This window comes from Galleria mellonella, unplaced genomic scaffold (assembly GCF_026898425.1).
Source record: "Galleria mellonella isolate WM207_F2 unplaced genomic scaffold, CSIRO_AGI_GalMel_v1 utg172, whole genome shotgun sequence".
Taxonomy (NCBI): Eukaryota; Metazoa; Arthropoda; class Insecta; order Lepidoptera; family Pyralidae; genus Galleria; species Galleria mellonella.
In genome coordinates this window covers 2,931,190-2,954,078 of record NW_026442015.1, presented here as the reverse complement: position 1 = coordinate 2,954,078, position 22,889 = coordinate 2,931,190, and the positions used below count along the sequence as shown (strand labels likewise).

At 31.5% G+C, this 22,889-nt stretch overlaps 1 protein-coding gene across 1 annotated transcript in view; it reads left to right on the top strand.

The window, feature by feature from the left end:
- Positions 1 to 4,387: 4,387 nt before the first annotated feature.
- Positions 4,388 to 22,889, top strand: part of LOC113514205 (scavenger receptor class B member 1-like) — a 46,698-nt gene continuing 28,196 nt past the window's right edge. Inside the window, exons 1-2 of the mRNA XM_026898215.3 lie at positions 4,388 to 4,771; positions 22,050 to 22,141. Of these exons, the coding sequence (XP_026754016.2) occupies positions 4,540 to 4,771; positions 22,050 to 22,141 (324 nt within the window). The 5' untranslated portion in view covers positions 4,388 to 4,539. The remainder of the gene's footprint in view (positions 4,772 to 22,049; positions 22,142 to 22,889) is intronic.

Genomic DNA, 22,889 nt, shown 5'->3' with positions numbered 1-22,889 from the left:
TTCCATCAGGTGGACTGTCAGCTTGTTTGCCATTCTAAGTTGTATAAAAAAAAATCGGTCGCAATTTTCACAATTATGTTCCTGAAGGTAGGTAGAAATCTGGTATAATTTTTTTTACTGGAATCCACACATGCGAAGTTATGAGCATTTAGTAATTATAATAATAAATCTAGTAGTTAATAAAATAATTATCCATTCTAGTAAAATAAAAAATACCGTCCAACAATACATTTCTGCATGCATACATTCTACATAAAAAATCTTAATTGTGTATAAGTATATAATTAAGCATGAATTGTTGTATTGTTTGCTATAATAATTAATGATTAAACGAACTTACCTGTACAAGAAGTTCAATCATAAATTAAATAATACATATACATATACAAAGACTTCATCCGAAGAGATTATAATACTAGCTATGCGCCCCGGCTTCGCATGGGAAGATATAGGCCGGCAGCACACCTGCAATGCCGTAGGTGTTGTGGGTGACCATGGGCGGCGGTAGTCACTTACCATCAGGTGAGCCGCATGCTCGTTTGCCCCCTGTGTTGTAAAAAAAAAATCTATTTTTTTGTTGTTACCTGCGTGTACCCACCCATACTACTATATTACCCATAGTACTCGCTAGTATAATAGCTTTAGGTGAGACAATTTTTAAAGTCGGATAAGTTTTAATTTACCTTAACCAAAAAAAAAGTATCGTATAGCCTCGGCATAGAATAGGCCACCCCTTCTTTTCCCATGGGTGTCGTAAAAGGTGACTTTTCCCATGGGTGTCGTAAAAGGAGGACGAAGGATGAGCAGTAGAGTTCCTATTAAAACATCTTTAAAGCTTAACTGCGGTTGCCAATCCGCCTGCCAAGTGTAGCAACTACTGGCAAAACCCTCCAAAGGGGGATGCTTATATTATTTTTATTTTTGTTATTATATTTATATTCAGCAGTGGACAGATAATGTCTGATATGATGAAACAAAAAATCTTTCCTCTTTATAACATTGTTTTATATTATGCTATATATTGGTTTATATTACTGCTATCGCAGACTCGTCCTACAACGCACAAATTATATATATTTATTTAATTTCATGTACATACTGAGTAAAGATTGTAATAGGTATATTGATATAAGATCCATATATTTTGATCCATATCATATCCAGAGGGAGACTTTGTACAAAAGTCAATTGCTTGGGTACCTCTGTCCCATTCGTGTTTCAACCGTGAATCAGTTGTGTTTGCATGGCTGTGTTCCAGTTTGAAGGGTGGGATATGGCGTGAATTTACTGGGTACAGAGGAATAACGCCTGAGTCCTCAGGAATGGCAACACATAGGGGGTATCATGGGCAAAACAATATACTCTGTTATGTCCATGGTACTGCTCATGTCTATAGGCGACGGTTATCACTTTCCATCAGGTGGACCGTCAGCTTGTTTGCCATTCTAAGTTGTATAAAAAAAAATCTAAAAACTAAACTACTGAATTGATTTTGATAAAATTTCTACTGTAACTAAATTTTCCTTTCAGATAAAAAAAGAATTTTCTAAAGCAGTTTAGAACTGACGTAGTTATGAGGTAAGAAATAAAAAAACAATACAATATAACAACCGAATTGAGAACCTTCTTCTTTTTTAAGTCGGTTGAAAAGTACTCATAGCGGACACAACAACTTTAAAATATTAAGCTTTTTTTTTATATGTTAAAAATGGAAAAAATAATTTGCTAATGCCATACGCTGGCAAATTGCCTACCAATGAGAGATGATAGAAAAGCATAAAATAATATTAATTGGCCCATATCGTGTCGAATTTGCTAGAAATTAACCGTTTTAGATCTAGGAGGACAGCGTGGAGGTTAACCTGGGCATGTTGCTAGAAATGGAGACTAAAGTCCCCATAATTAACATTCCCCTCTGCTGTATTACAATGGTTTAGGTTCGCTAGCCCATTTTATGTATTAGTTAGTTAATTTAAATAATTAATTTTAATTAATTAATTCTTTTTTCGCTTTTTAAATCCTTTATATAATCTGTCAATATTAATAAAAGTATCTTTTATTAAAATTATTTTGCGGTTATTAGAACAAACGTTTATTTCCAAATTACAATTTTATTATTTAATTTTTCAGTTATGCCTACGATACGAGGTTTGTCCGGAAAGTACGTATAAAAGTTTTTTAAAAATTTTATTTTACAATTATTCAGGTAAATCAATTTTATCCCCTTCAAAGTACTCCCCCTGTGACATAATGCACTTGTGCCAACGCCGTTTCCACTGTGAGAAGGCTCCTTGAAAGTCCTCTGGTTGTAGGTTTCTCAGCTGCCCCGTCGTAGCTTTTTTTATCTCATTTATGTCCCCCAAATGCCGCCCCCGAAGTACCAATTTGGTTTTTGGGAACAAGAAGAAGTCACACGGGGCCAAATCCGGCGAATAGGGGGGGTGTTCGGTCACCGTAATGGAATTTTTACTCAAAAACTCACGGACAACAAGAGAGGTGTGGGCAGGGGCATTGTCGTGGTGAAGAATCCAACGCCCCTCTCGCGCCAATTCTGGACGAACTCGTGCCACACGAGCTTTGAGGCGTCTGAGCACATCGACGTAGAATTTTCCATCAACTGTCTGGCCTGGAGGGACGAATTCTTGATGGACAATCCCCCGAACATCGAAAAAAACAATCAACATTGTCTCGGCCCTCTCTGAATCTTTTTAGCCACTTGTGGACGGTTGGTTCCTTCACAGCATCATCCCCATAAACTGTTCTGAGATCGGCAAAAATTTCACGGCCATTCTTGCCGAGTTTCGAGAGAAACTTGATTACGACGCGCTGCTCTTCAACGGAAGCGGGCTCCATGCCGACGGGGTTTCGTTAAGAGGTAACTTCACAGATGGCGTGACAAGCCAGTTCGCACCGCACGGCGGTCAGACCAGAACTGAAGCATTGTTAGGGACATAAGGAAGGGGTCCTGCGCTTACCTGGCCTCCCCACTCCTCTTTCTCGCATTCCAGAACACTTTTATACGAACTTTCCGGACAGACCTCGTATACTGTGTCGCTGGTCATTTCGTACCTACACAGATAAGTCAAACGATATAATTAAATAACAAATCTATAAATCAATATGAAAAAAAAACAAAGATTTTTTTACTAATATTGTTTAATATATACCTACTTCGTAGTTTTGTACCTATACCTAGATTAGAGTAACAGCGAATCCCCTTGTTCTTGAGATACCTTTTAAAAATGGATAAAAATTATATAATTTAAGATTTAGTTTCACAATAAATCTACTTCAATTCTGTTACAATTTGTATGAAATTAACACGGGAATAAAAAAAGAATTAAATAATTTATTTAAATAAAAAACAACAAATAATAATTTGGTTTTTAAGCAAAAGTATAACGCATTGGAAAAATAATCAATAGTTTGATATCGAATTCAGTTGAAAAATTATATCGGTACAGTACTGGTAATTATTTGTCAATGACGTGATAACATAAAAAAAATCCAGTCGAATCGAGAACTCTTCCCATTTCAATTCAGTTAAAAAAATAACATCATTGCTACCAACTTAAGTAGATTCTAGTGGTTTGCACTTATCGATATCGACAAATATTTTTATATATATGTATTAGGTGTGAAAGATATCTTTTTTTTTTGTTATTACCAGCCTATAATAACCCATAGTACTCGCTGATTATAGATATACCTTTCTATGTGTGAGACTATTTTTAAAGTCGGTTAAGTTTTTTGTACTTTAACTTATACAAACAAAAAAAGATATTAATAAATATTTTTATATATATTAGGTATCTATACGTAAATGCTCTCTATAATTTTATCTTGATATAGTCTCTTTTTTCTGAGGTGCAAAATTTTAAATTATAATTACAATTAATCTTAAATGTGAAACGGCTGATTCGATTTTAATCAAATTTGGCATCCCAAATAGACATTATGCTGAAAGAAAACATAGAAAAACGTTATCTTAAACAAAGCCGCGAATCCAGTTAGTATATTATTATTTTTAGATGAGCAAAAGTGACGTAATGTAATTCAATGTGATTTACACTAAATATAAGATAGAATATGCTTGAATTGGAGCTATATGTTGCAGCTGATTTAATGAGCACATTGACACCTTGGAACGCTAAACCAAAACATTAGGTATGACATAAGTTTAATGCATACATTACATGTAACATTTACATGTAACTGTACCTCGCTACATAATTTAAAAAATAGTTCTATAGAATCTTGAGAATTACGATATTTAAACTTTTTCAAGTTATCAAATATCGATATTGATAAAAACCATCGGTCCTCACATCACCATCGCACATCATTAACTGAGAGTGGAAGACACCGACAAATTGATAACAGTTTACTTGTAAAAAATAACTAGCAACATCAACATGTCTGATTAACTTCACAGTAGCCTATGACCGCTACTGATATCAGTTGTCCGTCGACCGCTGTAAACAGAGCACTTCCGTGCTCATTGGGATCGAATAATTAATAAAAAAAAAAAATCCCGCGATGAGTACGAATTCTGAAACTGTGGCCTCTACTCCCTTAATGACGGCGAAGGAGAACCAGGAAAATGTTATCGTCTCGCCGCACGGGAAGACTTTGATTAGGGAGGACACTATACTAGCTAATATACCAGGTTGTGCTCTGTGTGGCACGGTCAACTTTACGTGTTCGGCGGTGAAAAACCAGTGGTCAGTTTTGTGTTGGGGCAGACCCTCTGACAAGAAGTATTATTTCTGTAAGTACATTTTTGCTTAATAAGTTTTTTTTTTTTAATTTTAATACTAAGATTAACAAGGCAAAGGACTTCTCAACGAGTGGTGAAAAAGATTTTACAAAATAACTTTTCTCATATCATAAACTATTAATATTATGAACCAATAGTGTTAGTTTTACTAAATATTAAAAATATGACAATATTCATCCATTTTAATAAAATTGCAACTTATTAATGGCAATCAATACTTTCTTTATTTTTAAAATCTTAAAACCTAACTTTAAAGTTGATTTTTTAAGTACTTTTTTTAAATAAGTCCTATTTGAATTTTCAGTCCTCATCTTCTAATAATTTCTACAGTTTTTTCTTTATTTTTAAAATAATTTTATTACTATTTTAATTTAATATTTTTTTTTTACAAAACATTAACTACCTTTACATATGCTATAGAAGAAAATAAATCCTATAGATTAACAGATATACAAAAGAAAATGCCAAGAGAAACATACAAAAAATCGGTAGTCACTCTGTTCAAAAATATTTAAGTATCTATAAAAAATGAAGTAACGTTACAGCATTTAGTATTTACATTATTTAAAGTGAAATTTTGTAATGAGTCATGAATAGTAAACATGAACAGACTTAGAATACCCGTTCTCGAATATAACATATTTTTTTTATACCACTAAGGTGGCAAACAAGCATATGGCCCACCTGATAGTAAGCGGTTACCGTAGCCTTTAAACGTCTTCAATACCAGGGGTATTTCGCGCGAGCAGGGGTATTAGCCGACCCTGAAGAAACCTCTTTACCCCTTTATTAATAACCCCATGCTTTAGTCTCTTGGAAAAACCTCGACAGGGAGCTTATTTCAGAACCTGATCGTTCATGGGAGAAAACATCTCTGAAACCACGGTGTACGCAACTATCTGGGCTGCAAGGAGAACTCCTTGTCGCTGACGAGCTGTACGATAGTAGAAAGTGACCGTGGGCATCATATTGAACAATTCCTCTGAGCACAGTCATTATGGCATTCAACTATATTTTACTGCTCTATACAAGTCGACAATTTACGCTGCAGTAAGCATGACATGCTTCGAGTTACTTGACTACGTCACGAATATAATTACACCAATAATAGAATATGGAATGATCAAAGTACCCATTTTCAGTAACAAGTTAAATAATTACGCAAAGAAAGAAGTTTATCACTATTTATAAATTTATACATTACAATTATACTAGCTAACTATAGCTAGTTTGCTAGCATAAATTTCAAATAAAAATATGAAATTTTAATCCTTTTAAATTTCCAAAAAGTTCTTTAAAAAGACCAGCAACACACTTGCATTTTTTCTTCATTTTTTTCATGGTGCGTGTGCCAAAGGGAGGCTGTAATCGCTTACCATCAGATGAGCCGCATGCTCGTTTGCTACCTAAATTATAAAAAAGAAGAAAATCCAAATCTAGATCTAGAAATACAAACATTAGGATTCAATCTGTTAGGCTGGATTCTTTTTTTAAACATAGGATCTATCTACTCTATAATGCTGTTTTCGGTCCGATCTTATCGAATATTATCACGTAAGAAACAATGTGATTCTAAGGTGCTATGTATCTAAACCTATTTATTAGTTTTTTTTTTTCTGAAATTACTATTTTATTGACCATCGTAAACTAAAATAAAATTATTTTTAACTTAAATCTATTAAAAAATGAGTTTATGTTGGTCTTTACAATTAAGATTTCGCTATGATGTCTAATTGAAATTTAAATTTTAGAGATAGATTTAAATAATTCACTTAAAAGTCCATAATTTCGCTTACAACATATAGCATAATAATATAAAGAAAATTGCGTATCTTATACTTACTGCCAATGAAAATTAACTTAATTGGTGAAAACATTATGGTTGTTTGATCATTAATAGGACTTTTTCGTAAACATGCCAGTCTATCCAATTACTTAACAAAAAATTTTCTACGTTCTAACTACTACGCCACTTCATATAATGGACGGACAATAAACTGCGTAATACTCTCGACCGATTCTTATAAACATTCTACACGATTATAAAATTTCATTCAAATCCTTTTAGGCATTTGTAACGATGATACAGTAAACAAAATTTATTTTTCTAATTTTATTTATTCTTTACTTTCTATAGCTAGTTTATCCCAAAAAATCTATGTACATTTTTTTTCGAAGCTTACAATCTTCTTAATTAAATGAATCCCAAGTCACAATGTTTACCAGAGGGAGACTGTACAAAAGTCGTTTGCTTGTTCACCTCTGTCCCATTCGTGTTTCTACCGTGAAGCAGTTGTGTTTGCATGGCTGTGTTTCGGTTTGAAGGGTGGGATATGAATTTTCAGGGTACAGAGGGATAACACCTGAGTTCTCAGAAATGGCAAAGCATGGGGGCTATCATAGGCGAAACAGTATACTCTGTAATTTCCATGGTACTACTCATGTCTATAAGCGACGGTTACAACTTTTCTTCAGGTGGGCCGTCAGCTTCCATTCTAAATTGCATAAAAAATAATAAAAATAAAAATAAAATATTTATGCAAGCTAATCTACGAAACCGCTCAACTGATTTTAATGAAATTTTATTGTTCCAACATTAGAATGGCAAACAAGCTGACGGTCCACCTCATGGAAAGTGGTAACCGTCGCCTATAGATATGAGCAATACCATGGATAGAATAGACTATATTGTTCGCCCATAATATTCCCCATACGTTGCCATTCCTGAAGACTCAGGTGTTATTCCTCTGTTGCCTGTAAATTTACTGCCATATCCCATCTTTCAAACCGAAACACAAACATACAACAACTGCTTCATGGTAGAAACAATGCACGGTAGATAATATATTTCCTTAGGGAAAGTTGGTCGATTTGTCGAAAACTACCTATGTATTGTGTTACATTTTACCTTTACCTTACCATTTTAAATATTCTGTAACCTTGTCTTAAAAAACTGTTGTACGTTTATAAAGAAACAGCGTTCATACATAGTAATAAGTAGTGAATGACCGTGAACAATGTACACAAAAATTTCACCCACAAACAAGCAAAATTTAGCATAAATCCTACAAGATTTTTTGTAATGGATGATAATGTAATTTTAACCCTGCCTGCGCTAACGGTATACACTGGCGCGGTTTTTTTACGATACTTAGATATAGCAAACAAGTTGACGGGCCCACTTGATGGAAAGCAATAACCGTCGCCTATAAACATAAAGAAAGAGTTATCTTTATTTAAAAGTGTTCCGAATTTCAAATCGATAACATTAACGGTTGCTAAAATATTATAACAACAAACGTTTTGATAAACGGACAAACCTTTTTGGCACGAAACCCTAAAAATATTAACAGATTACTTACGATGTACCGGACATAACGTTGTCAATTTCTAGATACGTCACTTCCGCTCAAAACTCATTACTTGATAATGATACCCTAGTTACTAAGTATTGTAAGGAGGTTAAACATTTACATGATTCCCAGAAAAGGAGAAAAATGTTTTCAGATTTCATATATGCATGTGAGTTTTTTTTATACCACAACTCATAAATGCCTAAACAGATTTAGACCAATGAAGTATTATTAGAATCCTTATATTATCTCGAATAAAACTGGCTATATTTTTTAATAATTTGTATTTTGGCAGTTTGTATTAAACTTAATATGCAGAACAAAATCTAGTTAAATCTATAAAATTCAACTGTAGAATTATGTGTGTGCATGAGTGAGGAATAACTACATACTTGTATTACCAAATGCTTGCTGACGAAGATCTTTGTTTTTGAAGGTCCATTTTTAAAAAACTATACATATAATAATTTTCATTACTAATCTAAATGAAATGGAATGAATTGAACATTGAACGTAACATGTGGCAAAACTTTTGGCATCTGTTTAATTGGCTTAAAATTGTATGCCTACATTATAAATTGAATGTCATTGTATTAATTAAACAAGGATACAGTACACTAACAATAGCCGCCTTACACCAGTAGTAAATTAATCTATTGGTAGAAACATTTTCATTAGCGCACGTATGAAAAAGAAAGAGACGCCAGATGTTGTTGTATCGTTCATATCAAGCACGTGATAGGGTTGAAGGACTAGCGCATTACTCGCACTCAATGCATACATTGCAATTACAGTGAGGTAACCAGTATCCATGTAACACTGTCTCTTAGACCAAATGACTGAATTTTCAAGTATATAAATTTGAAATTGATTTTAGTTTATTTAATTTTAGTTATCATCATGATGGGCTAACTGGCCTGTTTTCATTCTCATCTATCACCCTTCACTGGTGCTCCGCCAGCGTATCCCGTTAGCGCAGGCGAGGTTACCATACCATTTTCACCCATCAAAAAAAACAGCACCAGATCCTAACTGCGGTTGCAAACCCGCGTGCCATGCATGGCAACTACAGCAACAGATATAATGATGATGATGATATGTTTTTTTATAATAAAGGGCTAATTTAATTATATGTGTTATTACATATTTTATTATTAGCTATATACCAATTTATATACCTATACTCATAGTTTACAAAGAAAGCGTACGTTAACTTTATAATGTCAGTAAGTGCCTTAAGCAATCATACTAATTGCCCCGTCAGATCATGGATCATATTTGTATACAGACTTTGTATACAATAACCAGTTCTGGAAAAATATCGTTATATACGATACACTAGTTGCGTCCGCGACTTCGTCCGCAGAACCTTGCTGTAAATTGCTTGAAATTAACTATAATCTCTTTAATGAACTTTTTAATGAAATTTAAGTAATGAAAATGTAATTAAGTTCTGTTGAAATTATCACAGAAATACTCTTTAAAAAATAAACTAACAAATAGAAATATTCAATTGATTATTGTATCTATTGGATATCAACATTGTCTATGGTCGAGTCGATTATTCGTTTGTTTACATTTTCTTTAAATTCTATTGAATCGGTCTATAGTTTAGTGTTCATTCTTCTTTCTGCTTTCCAAATACTACATGTTTATTCCATGAAAACTGGTAGAGCCAATAAAATGCCAAGAAACGTCAAGTCGCTTTTACTAATCTTTACAAATTAATATCAATATAATTAAAGCATGTGTAAAAAATCGACATCAATTGTGACAAAATCATTTATTTTAGTCTAAAAATTAAACTACTAGACCTATTTGGATACAATTCCTGTAAGTAGGTATACTTTCTGATAAAAAAGTATTTTTTAAATCTGTAGAAACTAACGGAATTATAAAACAACAAATATAAAAAAAAAACTGAATTGAGAACATCCATGTCTTTTAAATCGGTTGAAAATTAATATTTATAGTTTTAATTAGATTAGACTCTTAATAATTGTTACACTACCCTGTTATAAATTAATTAAACCAATTATTTAAAGACACTATACTATATAATATGACAGTCCTTTGATAACTGCATAACTTATTTATTATCCCTTGTAATATCATTAATTGATAATTTATTGTTTAATCGTTTCTGCAGAAGCACACTCTCTTTTGATAACATTGTTATTACTTTTTTTAATAGGTAAATATATAAGGCCAATTTATTAAACATTCATCAATAAGATATAGGTTAATTAATCAGAATAAGAATACAATAGGTTATATTCCTCAGCTTATCTCAAGAATTTCGTAAGAGGTGATCAAAACAATAAAACAGAAACATCATAAAAAAAAATGTAAAACCACTATATCAAAACCCTGGGGAAAAAATAATTCTTAGTATTGAGGTCTAATAGCTTCATTGTGAGTGATATAGCTTCTGAAGTCGACGTTTCTAGAAACCAGCGTGTTTAATTCTCGAATTCATCATGATCGGCCAACTGACCTGATTTCATTCTTCACTGGGGCCCCGCCAGCGTATACCTATAGCGCAGATGGCTGTTCCATTCTCATCCATTACAAAAACCATCAAAACCCTGGTTAGCGTGGTTATAAGGAAAAGATAGGAACCTATCAGTGGAACATTGACACTTTGTTTTTTATTTAGTGATAAACTATAATGTTGACGCATTCTGCAATATTGATATACGCTGGCATCCTTACCTATCATCTTTAAGTGGGGCCCCCCCAGTGAAAGATGATAGGTGAGAATACTAAGTACCTATTTTATATTATTTAGTTATTATTATAGAATGTATAAAATAGGTTTATCCTTGTAAACACCTTGGACAGTTTCAAGGTAATTAATAATAAGAAATCTCCCATTTAAACACCAGATAAAGCAAATACGAGAAACAGTATTATAATGTACATACCTTAATAAAATTTAAGTAATTAACAATAAATATTTTTTTTTATTAATTAATAATAATATAGCCTTTATTCAGATCAACTTAGTACTGCCATTAAAACAAACATAAAATTTAAAAAACTTCAAACAAAATAACTTATTCTAATAATTGCTTCTTGCTTATTTTTTAAAGATCTGTTTGCCATTTGGCAAAGGCCTCCACCAACCGTTTCCACTCTCGTCTATCCTGACCCACTCTGTACCACATCTTTCCAGCCACTTCCCTGATGTCATTATCCCATCTTATGCAGGATCTGCCTCTTTTCCATTTGTCTTCCCTGGGATACCATCTTGTCACTTTCTTACTCCATTTGTCATCTCCTCTAATCATGTGCCCTGCCCATCTCCATTTGAGTCTTTTTATTTTCAAATTTACATCTATGGCTTTTGTTTTATTCCTGATGACGCAGTTTTACAATCTGTCGATCTCTTGACATTCAGCATACTTCTCTCCATAGCGTATTGGCAAGTTGCGAGTTTACTTCTTATGTCATGGGTTAGAGTCCATGATTGGCAGCCATACACAAGGACGGGTTTTTTTTTTGGTTGAAAATATCACATCTTATCCAGAATACAAATTTTTTATTAATTAACATTAAATTAATAATGACGACGATACATTTTATACACGTGTTCCTGTTAAATAGTTGTAATTAGATTAACTGAATTAAATAGATTAATATGAGTGAATTGTAATGTAAATTATAATTTATAAAATATTACGAATCTTAGATCAACTAACAATTCTAGTAGCAGCTAATTCTTACTAATATTATAATTGTGAGTTTGTTTGTTATATTACAAAATTTTAAGGGCTTAAATAATCACTATGAAATTTGATATATTCGTATTATATGATATCTCATGTGAGAAGGATGTGAGCTACTTTTTATCCCGGTTAGTAAGCATATACCGGTCAAGAGGACGAAGTCGCGGGTAAAAGCTAGCAGTTTTATAAAACACAATTGATCAATTACGTTCTGTAAGTACATAATTATGAATGAGACATGAATTATTTGTCGTCTGTTACAATTAAAAATGTGTGTCTCATTCGTTAAATATGTCTCGTCAATGAATGGTAGACGCATTTTAAAATTTAAAATAATTACATTCTCGATAATATGAGAATTAAGTACCTATTTATAGTATATCTCATATATACCTATAAATTCTTTTTAATACTTCGTAATACTTTGTATATATAATAAACATCCTCACCGAGATTTTTTATCAAAATAAAAATGTTAGAAATAAACTAATAACTAAAAAAGTTTAAAAATAAAAAAAAACAAAAGAATTTCAAATTAAATCTACTGCAGTATTGCTATAAGGGTCTTCTTTTCTCTTACTATTATTAACATAAAGTTTAGAAATAAAATAGACACACAAATAATAAAACCCATAGCTATTAAGAATTCGTAATGATTTAACAAAAAAAAGACATTTTTATCACCATTATTTTATTTATTCTATTAAAAAGGCAAACCAATATTTTATGCAAGATATTGTTAAAAATACTAATTTATAGATGGATATTAAATTAGATTTTTTTTACAATGTCTTAAATAAAATATTGATTTAATTTCTTGATAATATAGACATGACCTTATTACGTCTGTATGTACGTTTTAACAATAGATATATGTCGACGACCTTTCTGTAAGTATGGCATTAAAACAATGAACATTTTGTTCCATTTTGCCGGTTTTTCGAATGTTACAACATTATTACAACCATTATTTTTGCAAAAAAAAAACTAAGGAACATGTTGCTGACGTACTGACAGTTTTTATACATATGTGTACATACATATTTTATCTGTATATTTATTTTTATTTAGAATTTATACTCATTCACAATTGAACAAACACTGTTCTTTATATTAAAGAATATTCTGTACTTCGAATTACGACTATGTACTCAAAATTATCACAATTTTCTTTAAAAATAGAAAAAAAAAATAATAATTAATACTTATTAATAATTATCGAGGACCTTAGGTTTACAAGTGGTATCGATATAAAATTTAAGAGAAAATCCCTTAAATTTTAAAAGAGATTTTGCCGCACTCTGCATATTCTACCGCTTGTGCAACGGGCTGTGCTCAGAAAAATTGTTTAACATGATGCCCACGGCCACTTCTCTACTACTACCATCGTGCAGCTCGCCATTAATAGGGAGTTCATCTCCATACCTTAGAGCCTGGATCAGAGATGAACCATGGTTCATGAATGATTTCCTTTTCAACGAACGCTCAGCTTTTGGAGTGATCTCCCTGTCGCCAAATTTCTAAGAGATTACAACATAGAGTTCTTAATAAAAATTACTTGTTTTTTAAGAGAGATTTCTTCAGGGTCGTCAACGCGGGTGTATTGCCCCTGGTATTGCAGGCGTTCATAAGCTACGATAACCGCTTACCATCAGGTGGACCGTATGGTCGTTTGCCACTTTAGTGGTATAAAAAAAAATATTAAAGTTAATTTATTATATATTATAGGTATTTTTAATAATGCGCAAAAAACTTTCGCATATATAAAAAGTATACAAAATATAGTAAGTATAGTTTTTATCTGTTATTTGTACATATGTTTAGATATTCGTTATTCTATCACGACCAAACGACTGAATGCATTTGAATCTTTTTAACTTAATATTTCTTTGAATCTAATGCAACTGTATAAAGCCTCGTAATATAGTTAATATATAATAACATAAAATGTAATTTTACCGTAAATATTCAAAGAAAAGTCATTACAGTCAAAAACTGTCATGTTATATTTAAATTTATTTAATAAATGAAAAGTGTTAATGATAATTATATCACGAATATCTATCTATACTTTTAATTATATAAACAAAACATCGTATGACCAGATCTTATCGCTTGTTTCAACAAGAGGTCATTTGGTTCCAAGACGCAGATCTTTTTTTTGTAAGTCATGAAAATTATTTACTGTTTAGTTTTTTTGTGACTTGTCCCTGTATGTACCAATTTTTTTACCATTTAATTTATAGAAATGGAAATTCGATGCCTTGCTACTTGATTCTATTTCTTTAGTAAATCAATGAAACAGGAAAGCATCAAATTTCAAAATTTTTATTTGGTTCCCGATCTGAATATAACTTTTCTTTAATATATTATGCAATATCTATTATATGTTTGTTTAATGAATATGCGATTACAGTAGTTCTTTTTTATATCAATATAATTTATTCTCGTTATTAAAAATCTCATTATATGAGGATAACCATGTAGCAAGATCTAAAAGATTCATATTAAGCTATTATTCAAAATTTAAAGTTTGATGACAGAATAAATATTTGAAATCTTCAGAAGTGAAGTCGCTGCGAAAATTTTAGTAGTAGATTTATGTGCGAAGTATTCTATGAATAATGTTTTAACGCACTATAATAACTAATAATTATAAATAAACAATCACAAATATTAAAATAACAAATAAAATTATTTAATCGCTTTAGAAAATTGTTCAATTATTAAAAAAGAATTGAAAACGTTTGTTACTTCATTTGTCAAGTATAATGTTTGGTCGAGTCTATTTGGAAACAAATGACAAACATGAAACATTTTCCATAGTATATATATATATATATATATATATATATAATGTATATATATTTATGTGTATATGATTGTGCTGTGTATATAATATATGTATATAATTCTTACTTATTCTTGCTTAGAAATAAGACCGCATTTTGTACTACATTATACTTATCGAAAATTGTTCAACAAATTCTGTAATGTTGGTGCAATAAAGTGTTAAACAAATAAACAATTTTTATGTAGCGGCACTTCGATAAGCTAGAATAAGAAGTAAGAACACTCCTTAAACCTTATGTTCCAAGATAGTTCATGTATTTTGGTACTCTGACATAGCTATTTAGCAATTATGGTGTTATCATTAACGCGATGCTCCCCTTGTATCAGATATTGCATTAGTAATGACGTATTTCATAATAAATAGTCCGGACTCTTGCGCGTCACGGTCACAATAATTAATTCTAAGTTGTAACATTTTAATTATGCAGTAGGTATTCAAGTAGTTCATGTATCTTTAAATAACCACGTATCTGTATAATTTGGTGGCTTCGACTGATAATTTAAGATTACGACGTTTCAACAAAAACAAAATAAAAGCAGAAAGTAATATGATAGGAATAAACCAAAAGAATATTAACAATTTGGATTTGGAACATGTTCTTTTTCGTATTGCATTTTTGTATTTTCAGTGAACTCGAAACCAATTCAACTGCTATTTATTGTTTGTTTTTATGTATGCGGTACCTTTATTAATGCTAAAAGGTTATTTTCGAAGTTTTTCTTTAATCGAAAAGATTAATTTTGTACTAATTCGAGTCGATTTTTATAGAAGTCATTTATATGTAGTTACCTACACAGCTACTTTGAAACACAAAGACTTCTTAGCATGTACTCTAGTTGCACAAGTCTACAGTGAGTCGAAAAATGTCCCTTATGTAATAAAAATTACAGTCAGAGTAATTAGATGAATGTAAGAAACCGTGGAGTAAATTGTTGAATGAACAGTCAAGGCTGAATATTAGTTTGACTTCATGTAATAGATATCACATTTTTACGGCATAAAAATAAGACAAGTTTTTACTTTTATCAAACCCAGGAATTTTAAGTCTGCTTAGCCATAAAATGTAATTTCTTCGATTTTTCTAATTTAAACCAATCAGAATCAATTTCGGAGTATATCCTCATCATCATCGTTATATCAGCCGTTAATTTATCCATTACTGAACATAGGCCTCCCCCATAAGGAGATACCAAGTAACATTTTTACTTAAAAGTCACAAAATTAACGAATACTGACAACGGAAACAAAATAAGTGACGGAGGGGGGGGGGAGGGATTGTTAGCAATGGAGTTTGACAGCCCCATTGCTAGCAAAATGCCCTATTAGGTCGACCTCCACGTAGTTCCCCCTGGAAACCATCGTAAACAATTCTTGTTGAATTCGTCACGATGGGCTAACTGACCTGCTTCATCCTCACCTATCATCCTTTACTGGTGCCCCGCCAGCGTATCCCAATAGCGCAAGCGGGGTTACCATTCCATTATCACCCTTTAAAAAAAAATTACATACAATACAGTCGAGGATTCCCCGTAAAACAAACCAAAAGGGTTGCCAACTTGAAGATTTTAATTCACTAGTTTTGTAATGTAATGTAAATTGGACTCTCTTTTCCGCGCTTAGCCTCTCATTTGGGTGCATATGTTACACTAGTTATTTAAATAAAAATAAAACAATGTTACGTAATGCGTTTGGACCGCCCCTTCTACCCTTAAAATGCGAAATAACATTTTACAAGACCGCCCCTCCCTCCAAGTTGTGTTACATATTATTGATTACCCCTTACAGGAAGCGAAAAAACCCAGCCCACCACGGCGTCTATCTAAATTCTCGTTAAATACATAATTACATTGATGAAAGGAAAATATCTTTATAGATATAATTGTATTTACAACATATTCGTTTTTGGTTTCTTCAAATTGCCCTCGTCTGGCTCTTATCTCCTGGCCTATGATAACCTCGTACAGGCACACATACAAACACATTCATACAATTTGTCATATCTGTACTGTTAATAAATTACTATGAAGCGCCATTCGTAAGCCGTTCATAATTTTAATCCAATAATAGCTTTATTTATTTATTTAAATAACTTTATTGACCAAAAGAAAATATGGTACAAAAAGCGTACTTAATGTTAATTAGCATTCTCTACCAGTCAACCTTTGAGATGAACAATGAATTACGATGTATTCGATATTTCCTTTGCGCGTTAGACTGATATTTATTTAAAAAGAAATCATAATTATTAGACATCATAGATAGTACGTACGATTTGGAGGGAAGGGATTGTTAGTAATGGGGTCTAACCATCACCTGTACCTGTACCTATATCTGTGCCTTCTACCACAATAATTTCAAAATATACGAGTATTGTTTTTTTTTATACAACTTAGAATGGCAAACAAGCTGACGGCCCACCTGATGGAATGTGGTAACAGTCGCCTATAGACATGAGCAGTACCATGGACATAACAGAGTATACTGTTTTGCCCATGATACCCCCATGCGTTGCCATTCCTGAGGACTCAGGTGTTATTCCTCTGTACCCAGTAAATTCATGCATTATGAATTTTACTTCGTGCTTCCGAAAACACTTTTATAATTTTTATGTTAGTTAGTTTTGACTTACATTTTTATTTCATTGCCATTTTTATAAACGTTTTATTTATGTGTATAATACGTGTTTATTTGCAAAAAAAAATTGAAAATCGTTTCCTTTTTAACCGACTTTAAAAAGAAGGAGGTTATTACTCGTAATTCGGTTGTATTTTTTTGTTTGTTACCTTAGAACTCCATCAGTTATAAACCAATTTGGATTTATTTTTCTTTATAGTATTTTCTTTATATAGAGATTAGTTCCATAGAAATTTTATCAAAAATTAAAATTGACTTGTTTGTATAAAATGCAATCTTGAATTATTATAGCAACATAAAATATATTATTAAAAAGCTGAATTTTTAATTTTATCAAAATAACCGTTTTCATAGTCATGCTTGTATAGATATCAACATATGTATACTGTTTACTTATATATTTAAGTATTTTAGAGGTTAGTTGCCTAATAAGTTATCATAGCTCTTTATTTTGTTATAGAAAACAAATTTGCTACATGGACATTGATAAGGTTCTTAGAAATATAAAGTCAGTTGAATAAAGGTTAGGTTCTTTATTTATTTATTTATTCATTTATTCATTTATTAATTAATTTATTTATTTATTTATTTATACTATATTTTTATCAGCAATTAACTGTCCATTGCTGTACATACTGGTAGGCCTATTGGAGAATTTGCCAGTAGTTTCCACGCTTGGCAGGTGAAATGGTAACCGCAGTTTCACTTGTAAAGTTTTAAGTGGGATGCTGCTGCCTATTCCTCAACCATTTCCCTTCCATCCTCCCTTTATCAAGTTTCCTTAGTCACCTTTTGCAATACCCACGGGAGAAAATGGTATGGCCTATTCTATACCGAGAACACCCGGCCAATACTTTATTAATTATAATTAAACAATTTGAAAAACTCTATCGTCTACAGAAAGCCATCGTCAGAAAATATCAGCGAGTTATTCAATTGGCTGAAATAAAAGTAAGTTCAACCAATGGCTGAATATTATTTAAAGAAAAATAGATATCTACTTATCTATTAGTGCGAAACCAGGGCGAGTTGCTATTATATAGATTTTTCCCCCACGTGTAGGTATATCTACAAGGTATTTATGTTGACACGAGTGAAGATATGATAAACAATTACATTTTGGCACACTTCTTGTATATCATAGATGATTAAAAGAAAATACATAGCATAATACTGTATATCCCGGAAAGTTCCTTTGTGCGTAAATATTTAGGTAAAATAAAACCTTATTTGCAGTTTAGTATTTAAATATTAAAAAACTTTCCGGAGTGCTGCAAAAAAGTCACAAAAAAAATATCTAAAACTTATCTACGTTTTTAGTTGCAGAAAATATGTAATTTGTTCGTATTGATTACATTTTTTACTAATATTGTTGTCATCGAATAAAAAAATTTAATAAATTTACCTACTATCAGAAAACCAACTGAGTCACTTTGTGTATTTACTATATGTTAATAGAAGAACTATTTATTGATAGCGAAATAAATATCCATTTCTATTTTTAAAAATATAGATACTATTGTTACTCGTGTGAGAGCGGCGCCATCTGTCGTCTAGAGCGTTTTTGTTATACACGAAGGCCTCCGACATGGCTTAACGAAGGATGGCTTTACTTGCTTTTCTAAGCACGAAAAAAGTGGCTATAATTTTTAAACGATTCAAAAATTATTTAAAAAAAATAGAGAGAAGACAACGAGCCAGAAATAAATTAATATGTAATTTAAATAACAGCTTATGACTAATGGCATAACACCACAAATAGTTCATATCTACGACGGTGACTACTGTCCCATTAGTTGGGACGGCCCACCTGATTTTGTTTGCTATTCTAAATTGCATAAATAAAAGAAGCTAAAACAGTTGTTTTAGCTTCTTTTATTCAGTTCAGTTTGAAGACTTTATTTAATTATATTTTTCTTGGGGAAATTCTTCCATTCTTCTTTGTACTTCTACAAAAGCCGATTTATATGCAAAATTCCCCTCTGTTTAATTATTTTTAAATAAATCAACAAAATATTACGTCTGCAAATGATAACCATAGACAATCTCAGTGACACAAGATTACATGCCTATCAAGAAAAAAAAGTCATAAAAATTATCGCTGTCACGTTTCTTTGCGACAGAAAATTAGCTTGTATTGAATTGATTACTTTTTTAATGAATACGTCGGCCCAATTTACAATGTTAATATAATAAAATTCAGCAAGTATATCAAGTTTTAACAAAATCAACTGTAATATGTTTTGACTACTCACTATGATGTTATTAAAATAATTTACTGATAACAATTTGCTAATAACAAAGTTAGATGTATATTTATGTCTGGGATGGTAACCTAACTGCAGTACCAAGTTTCCTATCTAAGATTATGAAAAATCTATATGATTGGTAATATAAAACAGTGAAAAAAAAACACAATAACATATATGTTAGAGCGAGATAGACAAGTAGGACATTCGGCTAAACAATATAAGCTCGAAGCAGATTTGGCAGGAGTATTAACAAAATAAATTCTTATTATTTTTAAATTATAAAGTGTAATTATTTTTAAATTATTTTTTATCTGAAAGGATATATATACTTACAAATTACTTCCATAGAAATTTTATCAAAATCGGTTTCGTAGTTTCATTTTTGAATTAAAGCCTTGTCACAATTTAAGTTGTTTTTTACATGCATGCGTACATTTACCAAACACGCACACTAGTGCAAAATTTTCTTGTCTTCTTGTCTTTATGATTCTATTACCATTTTTTCAGTACATATATTATATTACGTCTATGTTTCCAATGTAGTCAGACAATAACTTTCTAATCGCAGTTAAAGTACAACTATTATATACTTGTATCATACCTATTACAAGTCCTAAAACATGAAGTTTTGCATAAATCTATCATAAATTATTAAATTTAAGTAAACGGACTTTTTTTGTAGTTTGCATGTTTATATTAGCTTCATACAAGCAAATACAGATAATAATATTATGAGAAAATTAGTGAAAAAAAAAAAACTTACTAACAATTATCACGCGCTTATCAGTTGAAAAAATAAGAAGGATATAGAATATGATTATATTGATTACTTTAATGATTTAATTAAATTATGAAAAACAATAATTAGAGACATAAATGCCATAATAAATAAGATATAACAAGAGATTTTTTGTAATAGTTATATCTTCTGCGCTAAACCTATTGGAATAAATATCCTAAAATCCTGTTTTAGTCAATTGTTTACAATTTTTTTTTATTAAAATTTTTCTAAATTTTAATATATGTAACGTTATATCTTGACCAATTACATTTGAGTTTTTACGTTTTTAAATGAAAGGCTTGTAACTGTATTGTTCTCAGTGTATTTCAATAGATTTTAAGAAGATTTTTTAAGCTTTTCATTTGAACCAAAACTTCATCAACTTCAACTACATCAATTATTATTCAATACAAAAAATTAAAGTTGAAATTTGAAGTCCAAATAGGCGCATTATGTTTACATAGTACAAAAATACCACGAAATACAATTCAAGCATTTAAATATTATCCTGAAAACTAAGGCTAAGGTATGAGGCGTTACTTCATTTGTCAAGTATAATGTTTGGTCGAGTCTATTTGGAAACAAACATGAAACATTTTCCATAGTATATATATAAATATAAAGTATATATATATATAAGTATATATAGTATATATATAAAAAAAGAATTTTCAAAAACTGTACTTCTAGAACTGTACTGTGAACTTCTTCCTTTTTAAAGTCGGTAGAAAAAAAACACCATCAAGGCAATACTTGATAAACCAATCTTATAAACGATATCTAAGTAAACACGTTGCTGTTGTCATTAGTCCAAAGTCAGCCAGAGATCGTCGATTCTAAACCTATTTTATATATCACAATGTACTTCTTTAATTCCTTATAAAAATAATTGATATGTGTTTCACAAAAAAACCGACATCATTGTGGCAAAACCAGTTATTAAGATTTAAACAGTAAACTAGTGAACCGATTTCGAAAAAAATCTGTTTAGTATTCTATAGGATTAATCTGTAAGTACATCCTTTCAGATAAAAAAGAATTTTCCAAATTGGTTTCCAACCGACGGAGTTATGACGTTTTTGAAGTCAGTTGAGAAAAGACGGACTTCAATCTGTTATTCTGATTTAAAATCTGTACTCACTTATACTAAAAATTTAAACAATGAATATTGATAATTCAACTTTATTTAGACTTTGTCAAGAAAAGTTATTTTTTTTTTCTTTATACAACTTGGCAATGGCAAACAATCTGATGGCCCACCTGATGGAAAGTGGTAACCGTCGCCTATAGACATGAGCAGTACCATGGACATAACAGAGTATACTGTTTCGTCCATGATACCCCCCATTGCGCTGCCATTCCTGAGGACTCAGGTGTTATTCCTCTGTACCCAGTAAATTCACGCCATATCCCATCCTTCAAACCGAAACACAGCCATGCAAATACAACTGCTTCACGGTTGAAACACGAATGGGACAGAGGTACCCAAGCAATCGACTTTTGTACAAAGTCTCCCTCTGGATGCATATAAGAAAGACGTGGGACTGAATTCTAATGATTCAAAAAAGAATTACAAAATCCGATCTGTAATTCACACAGATTTTTATATAGAAATAATTTCTTATGCGCTATATTAGTCCTAATTATTTATTTTTTTGTTTCAGTACTTGTACTTCTGGCTACAACATTAGTGCTAAGTCTAATGGGCACAATATTTTTCAGTCTAACGAACACTATTAACGATGCCGTACTGTCTGTAAGTATCTCTCAATATCCTTTAATTTCTATGGTAACTATCAGCTACGTATGTATAAGAAAAGTGCTATGCATATTTTAAATACACTATCGGGACTTTTTTATTAGTATTTTTTTAATATAAGGCCTTTTACCTCTTCAGGTATATCAACCCTATCGTACCCGGAACTGATTTCTTAAATAAAGTTTCATCTACTGTCCCTAATCACGGAGAGAGAGGGAGGAAAGGGATTGTTAGTAATGGAGACTGAGAATCCCATTGCTAGCAATATACCCAACCAGGTCGGCCTCCTCGCGGTTCTCCCTGGAAACTATCATGGTTAATTCCTGATGAATTCATCATGATGGGCTAACTGGCCTGTTTTCATTCTCATCTATCACCCTTCACTGGTGCTCCGCCAGCGTATCCCGTCAGCACAGGCGGGGTTACCATTCCATTTTCACCCATAAAAAAAAATCACGGAGAGAAAGGAATTAATGGGTATCAATAGTTTACAGAGATGTTTAAATATTTCTGATTTGGGTTCAGTTAATACAGATTGAATAAAACCAATACTTATTTAGGTTAAAGTGGCCAATGAATTCTTCTCCTTCCATTGAGTTTATATGACACTCTATTAGTATGTGTTATACATCATCGATGGTATCACAAACTTGACAATGAAGTTACCAGGACTCCCCATCATATGTGCAAATATTTTTAATAGATAATGACCAAATCGAAGGCGAACAGCTAATTTAATATTATA